Genomic DNA, 19212 nt, shown 5'->3' with positions numbered 1-19212 from the left:
CGGTATGACGGCTACGTGGTCCCATGGTGTTTATACTTGCGTACTATTGTTTGTACAGATGAACGGGGTACCTTCAGGCATTTGGAAATTGCTCCCAAGGATGAACCAGACTTGTGGAGGTCTACAATCTTTTTTCTGAGGTCTTGTCTGATTTCTTTTGATTTTCCCATGATGTCAAGCAAAGAGGCACTGAGTTTGAAGGTAGGCCTTGAAATACATCCACAGGTACACCGCCAATTGACTCACATAATGTCAATTAGCCTATCAGAAGCTTCTAAAGCCGTGACATCATTTTCTGGAATTTTCAAAGCTGTTTAAAGGCACAGTCAACTTAGTGTATGTAAACTTCTGACCCACTGGAATTGTGATACAGTGAATTATAAGTGCAATAATCTGTCTGTAAACAATGATTGGAAAAATGACGTGTGTCATGCACAAAGTAGATGTCCTAACCGACTTGCCAAAACTATAGTTTGTTAAAAAGAAATTTGTGGAGTGGTTGAAAAACAAGTTTTAATGACTCCAACCTAAGTGTACGTAAACTTCCGACTTCAACTGTAGGTCCTGGATCAGACTAACACACAGGCTAGTTAAGCTGTTAACATTTGCACTGGAACTCAAGGGACCAGCAAGGATAATGTCCTCTCTAGGGGTCCAGGGTGTAGAATCGGATTAACATACTGTATTTCTAGTCACAACACAATTAAAGAGGGCTGGGAGGAATGGCTGTTCCGATCGAACATGAAGACATCCTCCAACACCTGAGTGTAACGACAGGAAACAACTATTGTGTTAGCGCCTACCGTTGACGACTCAATCAGTTACTCAAACTGTACTACCTAAAAACCTGAGCGTGAGGGTTTTGTATCGAAATCATGAACCTCATCTGAAGCAATTGGACTGTTCGTCCCAATGTAATCCTAACGGAAGGAGCAAGGGCACTTAAAACACTACACCATGTTTACCACCGCTGAGGTCAGAAAGTTAAGCCAGCCCTTTATCCCTGCCTAAGAAGTTTTCCAAATATCAAAGGTTGGATTGGGATGGGCCACACACATTTGGATGGACAAAACCATCACCTTGGTAAAAGCCTAAGAGAATCATAGTGGGGTGAATGAGTGTTAGGATGAAAGAATGTAGTCTTTCACTAAAGTTTTGACCCATCGCTACAGAAAACGAGCAATCGGCAACACAGAACAACGAGACATGAAAAACATCGCACTAGCCGTCAAAGATCCAATCAAACACATCCATCATCAAAGCCATTCATTGTGTGATGGGGATTCTGCCTCTCGCACATCGTCACATTTGTCCCAAAAGGAAAAGCCCTGGCTCTCTGCTCTGGGGTAAGCTTGCTAGAGGAATGCAGTGTCCTGTCCTCCTTTGTCTGCAGATCATTGTGAGTCTACAGAGTAAACAGGGGGACAACATCCTATTGTGAGGCATCTCAGCAGCTCACATTCATATCCTACTATAACCTGCTGAAAGTATGTAAGAAATTAAAAAAGCCCAAGTAAGGTTCATTTGCTAGACTAAATTTAGGCCCTCTCTAACAAGAATGCTTTTTAAAACGGGAGCATTTTGGTCCCCCTCAATGTGAGAGAGTTGTTTTTGGAACTGTGTTTAGCTCAGAAAGAGCAGACAGTAAAGCAAACTGGTTTTGTGTTCAACTTTCCTCTGTTCCAAGACGCAGGTTCTTTCCATTCTGTGAGAGCACTTCTGGAATGTGTTACAATAAACCTAAATATTTTTATAGAAAGGGGCTTTTATGAGTCTTACTTCTTTACATATTACTTCGTTTCAGTTCCAACAGTATCCAGGAGTCGGTGGACATCCGCTTATGTGCATTGATGGGGGGATTTCTGCTCTTTTAAAATATGTGATAGATAGTGTGATGAATTGAGACGTGAGTGTGTGTCGGCTAAGCGAACCAAACGAGTGTGCTCACATACTCCCTTAAAAATATCTTCGCTTAAATAAAGAGAAAAAAGCAGCAATAATACTGTTTGTCCATTTTGAGACGGCATAGCCAGTATACACTTCCTCAAAATAGTCAGAATTAATCTTAGTAAACTCAAGAAATCTGTCATTAAATTTTGACCTTTTTGCCGAGGAGATCTTAGTCACGCAATTTTACATCTAACTAAGACTTTTGGTGCTTCCCTCAAGAAAAGAAATGGTGTGCCGAACAACCGAAAAAACCCGTCCAAAACGTAACAAAATGTCATAATATTTGCACAAACTCTTCCGAACTGTTTCGGCTGGAAAGTATGCGGACGCCTCCAGGCCATATAAATGGTATCTTCTGCAGACAGCTTGCTTCTGAGGACCTTGGAGTGACTCATATGTCTGATGGTTCCACCACCAGTGATGGGAATGAAAGTCATCAAAACATTCTAGAACCCCCATACTCAACTGGTGGAACCCGGTCCAGATCCAGACCCAGAACAAGGTCAATACAGGCTGCGGGTCCCGGCTTCGACCCCCTGGTATCATATAAAACACACATAAGACAAATGTGTAGAATTGCAGGAAATCCAGACCTTTACCACCTAGGAAATATTTGTGTGACTGGATCTTCAGAAATATACTGAACAAAAATTAAATGAGCTGAAACAAATGGTCCCAGAAATGTTCGATATGCACAAAATGCTTATTTCTCTCAAATGTTGTCGCAACATTGTTTACAACCCTGTTAGTCTGCATTTCTCCTTTACCAAGATAATCCATCCACCTGACAGGTGTGGCATATCAAGTAGCTGATTAAACAGCAGGATCATTACACAGGTGCACCTTGTGCTGGGGAAAATAAATGGCCACTCTAAAATGTGCAGTTTTGTCACACAACACAATGCCACAGATGTCCCAAGTTGAGGGAACGTGCAATTGGCATGCTGACTGTTGGAATGTCCACCAGAGCTGTTGCCAGAGAATTGAATGTTCATTTCTCTACCATAAACCACCTCCAATATCATTTTAGATAATTTGCCAGTATGTCCAACCGGCCTCAAAACCGCAGACCACCTGTAACCACGCCAGCCTAGGACCTCCACATCCGGCTTCTTCACCTGAGGGATCGTCTGAGACCAGCCATCCGGACAGCTGATGAAATTGTGGTTTTGCACAACCAAAGAATTTCTGCACAAACTGTCAGAAACCATCTCAAGGAAGCTCAACGTCCTCACCAGGGTCTTGACCTGACTGCAGGTGTCGTAACTAATTGCTCACTTTCGATGGCCACTGGCATGCTGGAGAAGTGTGCTCTCCACAGATTAATCCCGCTTTCAACTATACCAGATGGCGGACAGTGTGTATGGCGTCGTGTGGGCGAGTAGTTTGCTCACCCACACGAGTACCCCATGGTGGCGGCGGGGTTATGGTATGGGCAGGCATAAGCTATGGACAATGAACACACTTGCATTTTATCGAAGGCAATTTGGATGCACAGAGATACCGTGACGAGATCCTGAGGCCCACTGTTGTGCCATTTATCCGTCACAGTCACCTCATGTTTCAGCATAATAATGTAATAATTCCTGGAAGCTGAAAATGTCACAGTTCTTTCATGGCCTGCATACTCAGACATGTCATCCAATGAGAATGTTTGGGATGCTCTGGATCGACAGCGTGTTCCAGTTCCCGCCAATATCCAGAAACTTCGCACAGCCATTGAAGAGGACTCGGTCAACATTCCACAATCAACAGCCTGATCTACTCTATTCGAAGCAGATGTGTCACGCTGCATGAGGCAAATAGTGGTCACACCAGATACTAACTGGTTTCTGATCAATTTTTTGTTTAAGGTATCTGTGACAAACAGATGTATGTCTGTATTACCAGTCATGTGAAATCCATAGATTAGGGCCTAATTAACTTATTTTAATTGACTGATTTCCGTACATGAACTAACTCAGTAACATCTTTGAAATTGTTACATGTTGCGTTTATATTTTTGTCAGTGTAGTACTTGAGTACCCCTGTTCTAGAATTTCCCCCTGAACCACTCAAAACAGACGGCAAGGCCGTTGGCACTGCAGGGGGTGGCTCGAGACATGAACACATAAATGCTTGCTTTAAACCATTGACACCAATAACACATTCAAATACATGAATGCAATTTCATTTATGTTCATTAACAATTCGGTTTTTGGGAAGTACAAACCGAGAACATTCATATAAGACTTTCTTTGAGCTTGTGGCTTAAACTTATTTCCATTGAACCATCTGTTTCAAGAAACAAATTGAAAGCAGAAGATAGAGACTAAAAGGTTTTAATGAGCAGCTGCACATCTGTCTTAAGGCATAGAGAGAGATGTTGGAGAATATTAATGTGTGAATAAACTAAGGCAAGTTAACTGCACCAGCCATCCTAACCTACATCAGTGAAACAGCAGTGCAACAAATGGGATCGAGACATTTGCCTACTGCCATGGTCTGTTAACCACAGCAAAGAGCCACTAAAGCCAATTTGCAAATCAGTTCAAGAATTAAACAGGAAACTGGCAATTCAATTAAACACAGGCAAACTAGATATTCCCCAAAGGGATTTAGCAGCTATGGGAAATACTGCCTTTTATAGAGAACAAGTTCAATCATGCTTTGATGTTAGGTGATTATAGTGCTATAAAAGATTCGTTTTTAACAAGATTAGATGTGGCTGCTAATTGTCTCTATATGACAACGAAAGAAGATGACATGGGGTAGATAAGGAACGATCAACTCTGTTCTCATATATTGAGGTGTTCTCTTATACTGCCTCGATATATAAGAGAAAGGAGTTGAGCCTTCCTCAGCTAGACATGGGGGAAACTTAATGGTGACTATTCTTAATGATTATCCATTCCATCTCTGACATGAATAACATTCGGTATTAACCTGTAAACAGGACAGCAGACAGCCTACTACACTATAATACCATTTCTGCCCATATCGTTGCAATATCACTTTCCTCCACCATTCCTCATCTTCACAGGGATATTGGATTATTGGTAATCAAATATTGTATTCTAGCCTAAAGTAGCATTGTTACACAAACTTTAAACTCAATGAAAACATTTTACACTTCACTTAGTCTGTCTTCGAAATTCAAATAGTCCGCCTAACACATCCTGCGGTGAGGGTTGAGTGAAAGTTATTTCTGTTTTAAATCTTATCCGGTCGGCTTAAATTCCCTTAGAATGTATCTTACCTTATCCCAGACATTGTTTTCACATCGTAAGCATTGCGTTGCCTAGGTCTTGAATTTATAATGTAACTTGTTTATTTATTCGTGTTAATTTTCCCACCTTGTTGGACGGTATGAACACGAGACAGTTGTCCCGTAGTAATTCCGATATGGAGTCTCCGCCTCTGAACGCGAGTCACGATAATGGGGTCCTCCCCCATCTCCGCATCCCCGTAATTTTCGTTCATCCTGCTTTGGCCATTCCTCTGACGGACATGCGACACAATTATGAGGCTATTATTGGTGAATAATTATAGTCCAATGTTGATGCTTTATATTTATGACTCACGTGTCAGTTCTTCACTGTAAGGTACTCCTTTTTAGTATTGACGTTTTGAGATCTTGAGTCCAAAAGACATCTGGCCCTCAACATGGGACTTAAGGAATATAAAATGTAGGCCTACCTAAGGACTTCACATTATAATAATAGGTAAAGCTGTTGGTTCTACATAGTTCTGCATCAAAGATGATTAACCTTTAATTATATTTGTATCAGTCAGAAAAGTGAACTGGATTGAAGACAACTGGGTCAGCAACAAGAAAGCAAACAGAGACATCTGCTGGTGGAGTTTCATGGCACAGAACTCTGACTCATTACTCATCCTGAGCCCACTATGTAAGCATATAGAGCCCCACATTGGAGGTGTCATACTACCCATAAATCCTAGCGGTCAAACAGGGAAATGATTCCAATCGTTTTTCCACCATTTAGTTTTCCCATAGGGGATTTTATGAAACACTATGGGCTATGTTTCATGTAGGCTTACCCTCTCGTGACGGTTTGATAACCATGTACATCTCTCTCTCGGACAAGGTGAATTTCGTCAGTCTATCCGTCTCTATTTACTCTCAGATTCAAACATGCTAATTAGCATCATACTAGACATCATGCAAAACTACAAATCCCTGCAAGCTCCCGCCCGTCATATCTAGCTGACTAGATATCTAACTTTGCTAACAGGTATTGTGTCAATTTAAAACTTGCACAAGACAGGTCACAGAATTGTTCATTTAAAGAAATGTTGCCAATTTATTCATTACTACATTTAGCTGATTTTAGATAGTTAATCCAGATATTCTTACCTTTGCCTCAATTCGTCAGTCTCGTCCAGATCATCATGGCATTTGTAGTTCTTTATCATAGCCACATTAGCATTTTGTTTTAGTTTTTTTTTTGGGGGGGAGGGTTAAATAAAGGCAAATATATTGATAAAAGTCACATTGTCCTAGAGAGATTTACACGGTTATCAAAATGTCACACCAGGCTAACCCTACACAAAACACAGCCTTTATTTTAAGTGTTTCTAAAATCCCTATGGGAAAAATAAATGGTGGAAAAACGATTGTAACCATTTCCCTGTTTGACCACTAGGTTTTATGGGTATTATGACTCATACTGCGGTACTCTATTGCTGTGTGTCAACAACAGAGAGTTGACAAATACATAGCATGGTTAAAGTAGTAAAGAGGCATGAGGGCAATCAACACTTTATTCACAGTTACTCACTATTACAACTCTCTGCTATGGGAGTGTCACTGCTAAGAAACGAAGAAAGCAAAAAAAGGCAATATAATGAATATGCATGTCAAGCTGCATTACATTGTTGTGTTGTTTACTCTTGTGTACAGCAGACGAGCAGAGTCATTTTACAGGGAATTCTTTTCACAGTGAATATTTTCTAAGTGCTTTTTCATCATAAATATGTTTTTTTCAAACTAAAAGTGGGTTTTGACAGAGCAGAGAAGAAATTCAGAAACATGTGCAGAGAGAACAAATGGACAAATACAGAACTAGGACAATTCATCAGGCTACGTACTTATCTAAAAAGGACATATTTGTCAACTCATATCGAACACAAAAGAAAAGTCTGCCTCCTTTTCAGTATTATAAAAAATGATGTAAACATTTATATTAACTGCACAACATACATTCAAATACATACTGTACAGCAAGTCTTTATTTTCACAATGTTATCATAGCACCATGTATAGCAAGCTGAACAAACTAACCTGACCAGACCTAGCTGGTGGCATTAGCAATACAAAGGAGTAAAATGACATCCACTAATGAAATGTAAGCATTCTGCTGGTGTGAAGATGTTTATACCAATTGTTTGTACCATTGTCTAGGAGGGTGGGGCATTGGTTATAGAAGTCCCATCCTGAGTTTGAAGTGAACTAGGGGGGATAAGCTAGGTGATGATGTGATATGTCATATCCTAACCAGCTTCATCCCCATACAGTCTGGTATGTTCATCATCACACCTGTCTCATTCTTGGGGGCTGTAAATAATCCTTGCATGAAATTTGATCAACGTTAATATTAGTTACAATACAAAAGAATGGAGTACATGTCCTGGGGGAATCATTCTGTAGCCGTAGCACCAACAAAAGGAGGTGAGGAGTCTTGAGTTGTGGGCCTTGAGGAGAGTTTCCAGGCGTACTGACGTTTTGTTGACCCTACTTTTCATGCTGTGATTGTGCAAAGCTTGACTTGCTTGACTTGATTAAATTGCCTGACATCATATACTTATGGCACAAGGCCATAAGGGATGATACACATCAGGTTGTTGCAGCAGAGTTGACATTAAGCTAATCTCGGCACCCAATGTTAAGGCGTTTACCAGATACTAATATTAAACACACCTCACATTCACTGTTCACTCAGCGCGGTTGTTGAAAGTCAAAGTAAAGGTTCAGAGTGTATCCACGCTCAACTGATGAGTCTCCAACTCAGGTTGGTGGTCCTGAGATCTGGGGAGATAGGAGAGGTAAGAACATTCCTGTGTGAGTGTGTGTGTCGATGTGAATGTGTGTGTGTGTCTGTGTGTGTGTGTGAGAGAGAGAGAGAAAGAAGACGGGAGAGGTTATAGTTTTCATTTTCTTGGCTGTTTCAGTATTTTCTCTTCTGGGTGATGATCTGAGCATCAGTGGTAGCTAATGTTGGAACAGCATCCTCTTCCATAAACTCCTAGAATAATGGTATTTCAGGTTACATTCCCATGAAGTCTGTACAAGGTCCTCAGGTTCTCCAGTAGTTGTGGTCCTCCTCTGTTGGCACACTGTGATGTGGTGGATGGTGCGACACAGGTTGCTAACCAACCCATCCTTCCCAAATCTGCCCTCTGTATAAACAACACCGAGATGGAGATTGATGAGAAAATCTGATCTATCAATTGCTTATAACAGTAGTTCCAATGGGTCTTTTCCTAGCAACTCTAATAGGAAAACACAAGAAGGTGACACTGACAAGAATTTACCAGAAAAGACACCTCATCATCACAATACCACTGACTTTGAAAAGTGAATCTATCTTATCCTTGAGGGCATGGCACTTAAATGCAGGTAAGTATTAGTTACATGAAAAGCCTGGACCGAGAGGGCTGAGAAGAGCATGCTACCAGGCCATCTGACAAAGCAAGGTAATATGGATGAAGAGGGGGAGGTTGGCTGAACTGAGAGGAACAGATGGGTTATGACAAACTCACAGCGATTTGGAGGAGGGCTTCTTCACATTTGGCTTCTTTCGACGCTGAACTGGCCTGAAGCATGCACAGCGCGGACACATACAGTCCACATGCGGGGGAAACACACACATACACAAACAAACAGCGAAGACATTGCAAAATGAGGAACAGAAGCTGCTATTATGATTGCATTTTAGAATTCATCTTGTGCTAAAAAGGTTTTCAAAATAAGCTATTATCTACCCAATGTAGAAAAAATGTATAACCTACAGTATATCTTTAACTTTAGTGATTTATTGTTAGTCGTATTCATCCTTGAAAAAATGGGAATAATAAGACAACAAAGAACAAAAAGACATTAAGCCAGAAAAAGGAGGGTACCTGTATTCACTGAAGGAGTTTCTGTCTTTACTACCTGAAATAGAGAATGCTTTTATAGAACAGAATTAACAGAGTTGTGTGATGTGTGTGTGTGTGTGTGTGTGTGTGTGTGTGTGTGATGTGTGTCTGTGTGTGTCTTTCTCACTCACCTGTCTCTGGGTTGCATTGCTTGTGGCCTTTGCAGCTCCTCAGTTCCATAAGCTGCTGGTGCATCTGGTTGAGGGCAGTGCGGTCCAAGGTGCTAACCCCATTTATCAACTATAGACACACAAAGTAATAGAGGACAGGGTATGTTACCAAACACTGTAAAAAACACAATAGGCTATATCTCATTTGTGAGATTTAAAAGAGATGGGGAGAGAAAGATACCTGGTATGGGTCATTGTTCAGATCAAAGTACTCTATGAAGCCCGTAGCGAACTCGCAGAATATGAAGTTGTGTGTGTCGTTGATGGTCCTCAGGCACCAGTAGGTGTTGTTGTTTGCGCTGGTACAAGCACAGAATGGACCCACTGGCAGGGGAGGGAAAGAGACAGTGGGGGCTATTCAAACAAGATGCATGGCCAGTTTTAACTCACCTATACAGTATCTACTTTACCTTATTTTTGGAGCTTACAAGTAATCATTCAATATATCATTTCGTGCCAGAGTGGTAGCAGAGTGGTAAAAAATCATGAATCCCACTTTTACAACAACTGTTTACTGTTCTGCATTTGATTTAGTCTGTATTCTGTCATTCCATACTTGTCCAGAAGGGGGCAGTCTGCCAGTGCTGGTTGTCGTGGGTGAAGCAGGTGAGACCAGGCATGCTGCAGGTGTCGTTGTTGCGGAGCCTCTTGAGCAGTTTACGGAGCTTCTTCCTGCGTTTCTGCTCCTTCATCAGCCACTGCTTCTTCTGCTTAGAGGGCATTTTGCTGAGGACACACAACGAGAGGATGGTTTGTGGGGAGGTTTCTCTCTCTCTCGCACTCTTTCTCTCTCTCTCACACACACACAAAGACATGCACACACCACTCTCTCACATGAATTACCTGAGTGAGTAAATGCGGCCTGCATTGAGTCTGAACAATCCTTTGTTTTTGGACAGGTAACTGGGGGTGTTACACTGGCACTCTTCAGGCCGAACCTTCTTCAGGTGACCCTTGACCTCACGCAGGTTCTTTATTTTTGTCTGCAAGGTTTCAATCTACACACACATATACAAAATAGTTAACCCCCGCAATGACAGGAAAGGCTACAGAATAGGCCAGATTGGGGATCAACTAGAGCAGTACCTCATGCTCAATGTGGAGCTTATGGTCTTTCCAGGCCTGGAGGGATTTGTAGAGTCCTCCATCACACCTGACTGTGTCATTCATCAGGATGGAGCACCTGTGGGGTAAACACACACCAGCTATCAGCATCTTCACCTGCACCTCCTTACAGAACCCTCTCTTACAGCACCCTCTCTTACAGTACCCTGTCTTTTAACACCCTCTCTTTCAACACCCTGTCTTACAGCACACTCTCTTACAGCACCCTCTCATTCAACACCCTCTCTTACAGCACCCTCTCTTACAACACCCTCTCTTAGAGCACCCTCTCTTAGAGCACCCTCTCTTAGGCACCCCCCGCACCCTCTCATTCAACACCCTCTCTTACAGCACCCTCTCTTACAGCACCCTCTCTTTCAACACCTGATAATGAATTACTGTAGGGCTACTGTACTTAAAGATTAATTATATTACTACTACTCAAAACCCACTAATACTAAAACTCAGCACACACACACACACACACACACACATACATCCATACATACATACATACATACATACATACATACATACATACATACATACATGCATGCATACATACATACATACATACACACACACACACACACACACACACACACACACACACACACACACACACACACACACACACACACCTGTAGGTGACTTTAAGAGCGGCAGTCGATGTAAGGCTCTTGTTGGTTGGGGGTCTGGCTGTGACTCCCATGCCACTGAACTCCTCATCGTTGTCCTCCAGCAGGCCCGCTCCTCTCCTCCTCTCCCCAGGCCAGCTGGTGTTCCTGAGGCCCATGGGCCTGTAGCCCTCAACGAGGTCCACAGCATACATGTCTCCATCCAGCTCAAATGGAACGGACCGGGCCCAACGGTTCTTAGTCAGACTCTTACCGGACTTTACCTCTGATGGGGTTAAAGAGTTATTAGTTACAATGTTATTATTACAAAGGTAATGCAATGTCAATGACCCAAGAGAGGGTGATAAAGTACACAGCATTTTTCACTGTATTCAAATGACAGACACTTGAAACTTAAATTGTATCCTGTTTCATTGTAATTATTATTGTTAATTTTTATAATCTGTCACTGGGTGGCAGCAAAGACTTGTCCTACTATTATTTGCAAGCACAATTTAGAAGGCATTGGTATGGTAAATACATAAGCCACTGAAAGGACTACTCACCCTTCTTGGTGAGCAGTCTCTTCCTCTTCAGGGGTGTATGTTTGGGGCCTAGGGGGCCACAGTCACAGCTGTCTCCAGCATCGGAGACACGTCCAACCCACTGCTGGGACACGCTGCTGGTCATCAGAGCCTGCATACGTGAGGCATAGAGACTTGCCATGCCCTTACACTTATACAGACTCAGCTTACCAGAAGGGTCCTCCACACACTGCCACTTCTTCACATGCCGAGAGAGGAGAAGGGGGAGAGATTTAGCTACATTTCTGCTAATGTATAAGTGTGTGTGTGTGTGTGTGTGTGTGTGTGTGTGTGTGTGTGTGTGTGTGTGTGTGTGTGTGTGTGTCTATGCATGTGGGTATTGTACAGAACTTTTACCTGTCCTGGCTGTTCACAGGAGCTCTTGTACTCTGCTCTCTGACACAGGTCTTTGACCCGCTGGTACTTTGGCAGGAAGTTCTCCTCCTGGGCCACGTCCTTCCCATCAGACCTCTTGTGGAGCAGCTTCCTGTGTAAACAGGATAGAACCAGATGAGAGAAATAGAACATTGACCAAACATACTGTACATTAAACTTTGATCACTTGGCTGTGGACAATTATGAAGTAATTCTGAAATGTTGGTGAACTATCCCTTTAATTGCTCTTGATTCATGGCTAGATTACGAATTACACATACTGACCCTCTCTCTACCAGGAAGGAGTCCCTCCACATCTTCCCCTTCTTGTTCACCTGGAACCTGCAACAAGAGCAAGAAAGGTCAAGTGATCCTGAAGCATCTAATGTGTTGAGTCCAAAACATGCATATAAAGGTGTGACCTTCTCTACCTGTTGACAGGTTTGTCTGTGTCCAGGAGTTTGAGGATGGATTTGCCGTCCATGTCAGAGGGAACGTCCACTCCGGCCATGTCCAACAGTGTGGGAGCCAGGTCAATGTTCAGCACCACATGAGGGTTACTGCAGGACACAAGAACAGGTGGAGGAGAAAAATGAGTGCTGCAAAAGAGATCCAGTAGCAGTAACAGTGAGATAAGAGCCAAAGCTAACCGTTTCCATTGAAAAAGATATTTCATAAAAAGGTACTGTAGAAGTCTTCAAAGTTGCACTCACATGGCTCCTGCCTCCACGTTGGGGCCTCGTATGAAGAAGGGCACCCGGATGTCAAACTCATAGGGCATGGACTTGCCTTTGACCAGGCCGAACTGACCAATATGGTAGCCGTGGTCTGATGTGTAGATAATGTAGGTGTTGTCCAACTCACCTGTCTCCACCAGCATGTTGTACACCTGAGGACGAGGACACAGTAAGACACGTAGTCGGGTAGATTTAGCCAGTCTGTTCCTCCTTGTCCACACTGTCTGTCTGTCTGACCCACCTTATCCACACTGTCTGTCTCTCTTTCCGTCTGACCCACCTTGTCCACACTGTCGTCCACAGACAGCAGGGTCTGCATCCTCCGGCGCTGCAGCATGTTGGTGAACTGCATGTGGACGGGTTTCATGGGGCCTGTGTAGCGCAGGATCCAGTGCTTGTCTGGGTTAGGAGCGTAGTTATAGCTTGGGGTTCTAAGAAAGGAATGGATGGAAAAACGAGTGTGAAGAAAGAGCCAGTAAAGGGGGGAAATAATTTCAGGTGAAAACTGCGCCTGCACACACTTAGTTACCAGCACATTTTATCTTCATTGACAAGTCTTTGCTTTTCCTGTTATGGCACTTACTTTCGTTACCAAGCACCTTAGACAGAAGAGTGCTTACTTCTGTGAGATTATCACCATTATGCCTCCAGAAATCACAGAGGAGCTTAAAGCTTAAATCTTTAGTTGGGGAAACGGCCACGTCTGGTTGAGATATTACAACAACAAAGTTACTTCAAACATAACACTTTCTTTACCTCAGACATCATTGCACACGTGATAGAACACCAGAATATTTACAGCAACTTTTTTTACCATGCTGCTGGACACTCCTCTCCTCCATTTCATCAACAAAACAAAAACAAAGGCAAGCACTGGGAATACCTAGTCAGTTACACACCTGAATGCATTCAACTGAAATGTGTCTTTGCATTTAACCCAACGCCTCTGAATCAGAGAGGTGCAGGGGACTATCTTAATCAAGGGGATTTGAACCAGCAACCTTTCAGTTACTGGCCCATCGCTCATAACCACTAACCTACCTGCCAAACTGTGGTGCTATTTCTCACTTTACGGATTTCAGCTTTAACGACAGACATTATGCGAACATTTTAGAGCTCACATTTTATATTCAAGCAATTAGGCACGAGGGGGTGTGGTATATGGCCAGTTTACCACAGTTCAGGTCTGTTCTTATGCACAACGCAACGTGGAGTGCCTGGACACAGCCCTTAGCCGTGGTATATTGGCCATATACCACAAGCCCCTGAGGTGCCTTATTGCTTTTATAAACTGGTTACCAATGTAACTAGAACAGTAAAAATAAATGTTTTGTCGTACCCGTGGTATACGGTCTGATATACCACGGCTGTCAGCACTTGGGGCTCGAACCACCCAGTTTATAAAGAGAGGTAACGTATCTTTTGAATCAACACTGAATAGTATTATGGTTGAGAACATTTTAATCGTGCATAATATTAGTCATGGAAAAGTGTTTATTTTGCATGGCTTTCTACATTTGACATTCTGGGGTGAATTAATCATTGTTGGATTACATTCTATTGCATTGCATTGTATTGCATTATACAAAGCTATGACTTGTTTCATGTTGTTTTATGATTGGCATGTACAACAATAGCCTTTTCCAGTGCTTGCAAATGACTCCAACCACACCTTTGAAAGAGATCTCAGAACTTATTGCGTAATGCTGAATTGGAGGCATATAAACCACAGAAAAGGCAACCAGCCAGCTGCCGTACTGATCAATTTCAGCTAACACAGAGAGGACAGTTTAATCAATATTCATTCAGGGGCAGATGGAACCTTAATGATTATAAAATAAACAAACTGCTAAATATCTAATGAAATTTTGGAGGCAGGGCATATTTAACATTTACAGCATATCGATTTGACTTGGAAAAAGGCTAATCGTTTTTGGCCTTGGAGCACAAGGCCCTGACAACAAGAGGGTACGGCAACTGTACTGCCCGCAACCGCAGGGCTCTTCAGAGGGTGGTGTGGTCTGCCCAACGCATCACCGGGGGCAAACTACCTGCCCTCCAGGACACCTACAGCACCCGATGTCACAGGAAGGCCAAAAAGATCATCAAGGACAACAACCACCCGAGCCACTGCCTGTTCACCCCGCTATCATCCAGAAGGCGAGGTCAGTACAGGTGCATCAAAGCTGGGACAAAGAGATCGAAAAACGGCTTCTATCTCAAGGCCATCAGAACGTTAAATAGCCATCACTAGTACATTAGAGGCTGCTGCCTATATACATAGACTCGAAATGACTGGCCACTTTAATAAATGGAACACTAGTCACTTTAATAATGTTTACATATTTTGCATTACTCATCTCATATGTATATACTGTATTCTATTCTATTCTACTGTATCTTAGTCTATGCTCATCCATATATTCATATATTCTTAATAACATTCCTTTACTTAGATTTGTGTGTATTGGGTATATGTTGGGAAATTTTTCGCTACAGACACAATAACATCTGCTAAACACGTGTATGTGACCAATAAAATGTGATTTGATTTGAAGATAAGTGTCTGCAATGTAGACAAGGAAAATGTTTTTCAGGAGGGCTGGAGTAAGAGGGGAGCCATTTTCTCTCCCTCCATATTGAAGGGAAAGTGAGATCATCTACAAGCTCACATCGTGGGAGTGTGTGTAAATTCATGAGAAAAAGCAATTAAAAGTTGACATGACAACAGCCTGGGCTGAACGAATTCACTGTGTAAAGTCTTTGTTCAGTACTTTAATGATGCTTATGTGATTCACTCTTACAGGAGAGAACAATCAAACAAAGACACAGGCGCATTACTGCCTCCATGTACAGTATCAGTCAAAGGTTTGGACACACCTACTCATTCAAGGGTTTTTCTTTATTTTCACTATTTTCTACATTGTAGAATAATAGTGAAGTAATCAAAACTATGAAGTAACACATACGGAATCATGTAGTAACCAAAAAAGTGTTAAACAAATCAAAATGTATTTTAGATTCTTCAAAGTAGCCACCCTTTGCCTTGATGACAGCTTTGCACACTCTTGGCATTCTCTCAACCAGTTCCATGAGGTAGTCACCAGGAATGCATTTCAATTAACTGGTGTGCCTTGCTAAAAGTTCATTTGTGGAATTTCTTTCCTTCTGATTGCGTTTGAGCTAATCAGTTGTGTTGTAAAAAGGTAGGGGTGGTATACAGAAGATAGCCCTATTTGTTGAAAGACCAAGTCCATATTATGGCAAGAACAGCTCAAATAAGCAAAGAGAAATGACAATCCATCATTACTTTAAGACATGAAAGTCAGTCAATACGGAAAATGTCAAGAACTTTGAAAGTTTCTTCAAGAAACCATCAAGCACTATGATAAAACTGGCTCTCATGAGGACCACCACAGGAAAGGAAGACCCAGAGTTACCTCTGCTGCAGAGGATAAGTTCATTAGAGTTTCCAGCCTTAGAAATTGCAGCCCAAATAAATGCTTCACAGAGTTCAAGCAACAGACACATCTCAACATCAACTTTTCAGAGGAGACAGTGTGAATCAGGCCTTCATGGTTGAATTGCTGCAAAGAAACCACTACTAAAGGACACCAATAAGAAGAAGAGACTTGCTTGGGCCAAGAGGTGGGATGGTGTGAGTGTGCTTTGCTGGTGACACTGTCAGTAATTTTTTGAATTCAAGGCACAATTAACCAGCATGGCTACCACAGCATTTTGCAGCAATACGCCATGCCATCTGGTTTGCACTTAGTGGGACTATCATTTGTTTTTCAACAGGACAATGACCCAACACACCTCCAGGCTGTGAAAGGGCTATTTGACCAAGAAGGAGAGTGATGGAGCGCTGCATCAGATGACCTGGCCTCCACAATCACCCGACCTCAACCAAAGTGTGATGGTTTGGGATGAGTTGGATCGCAGAGTGAAGGAAAAGAAGCCAACAAGTGCTCAGCATATGTGGGAACTCCTTCAAGACTGTTGGAAAAGTATTACTCATGAAGCTGGTTGGACATTTTTTTTGTTACTTCATGATTCCATATATGTTATTTCATAGTTTTGATGTCTAAACTATTATTCTACAATGTAGGAAATAGTACAAATAAAGAAAAACCCTTGAATGAGTAGATGTGTCCAAACTTTTGACTGGTACTATATGTCTCTCCCAGGGCCAATGGAAGACGTGACATTAGCTCCAGAGCATAAGAGAAACATTCAGGGCCAAGCGGTTATCTTCGGGGGTACTGTGCCAAGCAGACAAAGGCTGGGACCAATAGTGTGTTATCATAATCTATGGATGCCTATCTATCATGAACCTTTTTAACAATACCAGTCTAAATGATGCAATTTGTAAGGATCGTTACTGAGGCAAATCTCCACTTAGTGCACTACCACACTGCATCTTCTGTCAAATGAGTGTATGTGTGTGTGTGTGTGTGTGTGTGTGTGTGTACAATATACTCTTACATGTGCTGCGAGGCATTGGGGAAGGCAGTGCTGTACTGTGGTGCTGAGTCCTCCGGCCCATGGGGGGCAGAGTGGCTCAGGAGCATCATCACTGGTCGATGGGGGTACATCCTCTTGGACGAGCGGAAGTAGTTGATGCTGTCATTGGTGATGATGTCTGTGAGATAGTCCTGTGGAAGCAAGAATCACCTGACCATGAGGATCTGAACTGTAATATTACTTCCTCCCAGAAGGGGAAAGATGAATGTGAATAGAGAAATGGAGCTTGTCATAACAGCTTCCTTATAACAATATTTAGATTCAGAATAATCTGTTTACTATACTGTCTTATAACAAACAGTATTATAATCATGAAATTGGATGATTAAATTATGATCTGAGTAGGTTACTCCAATGTGTGACTGAAAACTGAAACAGGATGAAACCTTTGGATATTGGCTGCCATGCTTCTCCCGCACGCTGTTCCTGCACAGAGTGTAGTTGTAGAAGCGAGAGTTCTTCACCAGCGCTACCCACTCCCTCCAGCCAGGGGGCACATAGGAGCCGTTGTACTCATTCAGGTACTTCCCAAATAACGCTAGGACATTTGGGGGGGGGGGGGGGGGTGATAAGTACAAAGTGATTCTCTTTGCAATAAAGTGTGTGTGTGTGCACAGCTCACACTCACCCGTCCTGTACCCTGAGTTGTTAAGGTGCACAGCGAAGGTGTGAGGCTCATGGTGGGCCTGCCAGGAGGGTGAGGAACAGTTCTCGTTGTTGGTGAAGGTGTGGTGGTTGTGAACGTACTTCCCTGTCAGAATAGAGGAGCGGGACGGGCAGCACATGGGAGTGGTGGAGAAGGCATTAGAGAAATGGGTGCCTCCCTGCTCCATGATACGCCGTGTCTTATTCATGGCCTGCATTGAGCCTGGAGGAGAAAGAGAGGGGGAAGATGAGATTGAGGGGAAGAGAGGCAAAAGGATGGATGGGGGTGAGGGATGCGAGAGAGGGAGAGAGAGTGAACAGTTGTTTTTTATTGGGTCACTAGGGCAATACAATCATAAAAATAAAATACAATATTACACTTTTCCCTCTTTTTTTGTTGAACATCCCACACCACCTATTCCTCTGGCAGCCCCACCCTATCCTCAACCTTGGACAACCCATAATATATATATTTTTTAAATATAAAAAATAATAATTAATAATTAATAATAAATAAAAATAAATAAAACACGCCCTACACTAGAATATACACAGCAAAGTAATTTACAAATAAAACACTTTCAAGTAAGCATTTTACATCACACACCTACATCATATCAAACAGTTTAGAGATTTCTGACACGGCTACTTTCCATGTTCCTAAGTGCTAGGACTGGCTTTATTCATACGGGCAGTGGATAAATTCCAACATAATTACGTTTTCAAAGTATGCTAGCCATTTCCTTATATGAAAGTAATGTGGTGGCAACCAGCGCTGAACAACTTGTTTTTTCACAGCAGTCAACACAGGCAGCCAAAACTTTTGCTGGTTCTCATTAAGCTGCATACCTGTATCATCGTTAAGAAACAGCAGAATTGGTTCAAGGGGTACAGTTTTATCAACCATGTCAGAGAGAATAGACGACACTTTCCTCCAAAACTCATAAACCTCATGACAATCCCATATCATATGTTTGTATGTGCTAAGTGTATTGAGGTTACCTATGTCACAGTATGGGCTTTGAGTCTGTTTTGCATGAAATCTTAGAAGTGGTGTCCAGTATGATCTATGACAAAGTTTAAAATGACAATTGATGGTTTGGGTTCTTTGATGAGTGAAATATATTCTCCCAGAAATTCTCCCAATCAACAGCCTCATCATCAACAGCCAAATAATTTACCCATGCTTTAACCATTGATAGATCTTTCTGCTTTAATAGTTGAAGATGAGAGTAAATAGCAGACAGAACCTCTGGATGGGAATGTAAAAATCCACTCTATCACCAGGTGCCTTCCGAAACTTGTACCCCATGGGACCCCATAGGCATTAAGTGCTGACCGCAGTCTAAGATATAGAACCCCA

General features: G+C 42.3%; 2 protein-coding genes across 4 annotated transcripts in view; both read right to left on the bottom strand.

The window, feature by feature from the left end:
* LOC106565788 (rho GTPase-activating protein 39) overlaps nt 1-5334 on the bottom strand; it is a 56582-nt gene extending 51248 nt beyond the window's left edge. The window contains exon 1 of the mRNA XM_014133315.3: nt 5189-5334. Coding sequence (XP_013988790.3) covers nt 5189-5202 — 14 coding nt within the window. The 5' untranslated portion in view covers nt 5203-5334. The remainder of the gene's footprint in view (nt 1-5188) is intronic.
* Nucleotides 5335-6700: 1366 nt separating this feature from the next.
* The window catches only part of LOC106565789 (extracellular sulfatase Sulf-2), a 93548-nt gene continuing 81036 nt past the window's right edge, over nt 6701-19212 (bottom strand). For 2 of the 3 annotated variants that reach the window (XM_045691797.2, XM_014133318.3), the window contains 18 exons: nt 17833-18072; nt 17591-17742; nt 17166-17335; nt 12919-13108; nt 12654-12829; nt 12372-12500; nt 12226-12282; nt 11923-12052; nt 11548-11764; nt 11006-11267; nt 10347-10443; nt 10104-10258; nt 9817-9986; nt 9442-9584; nt 9222-9330; nt 9073-9106; nt 8713-8766; nt 6701-8349 (listed from right to left, as the gene is read on the bottom strand). In XM_045691797.2, the coding sequence (XP_045547753.2) occupies nt 8319-8349; nt 8713-8766; nt 9073-9106; nt 9222-9330; nt 9442-9584; nt 9817-9986; nt 10104-10258; nt 10347-10443; nt 11006-11267; nt 11548-11764; nt 11923-12052; nt 12226-12282; nt 12372-12500; nt 12654-12829; nt 12919-13108; nt 17166-17335; nt 17591-17742; nt 17833-18072 (2516 nt within the window). In that variant the 3' untranslated portion in view covers nt 6701-8318. The remainder of the gene's footprint in view (nt 8350-8712; nt 8767-9072; nt 9107-9221; nt 9331-9441; nt 9585-9816; nt 9987-10103; nt 10259-10346; nt 10444-11005; nt 11268-11547; nt 11765-11922; nt 12053-12225; nt 12283-12371; nt 12501-12653; nt 12830-12918; nt 13109-17165; nt 17336-17590; nt 17743-17832; nt 18073-19212) is intronic. The other variant, XM_014133319.3, reaches the window with a different exon arrangement.

Source organism: Salmo salar, chromosome 12 (assembly GCF_965601325.2).
Source record: "Salmo salar chromosome 12, fSalSal1, whole genome shotgun sequence".
Lineage (NCBI taxonomy): Eukaryota > Metazoa > Chordata > Actinopteri > Salmoniformes > Salmonidae > Salmo > Salmo salar.
This window is presented reverse-complemented; position numbering and strand designations above follow the sequence as displayed.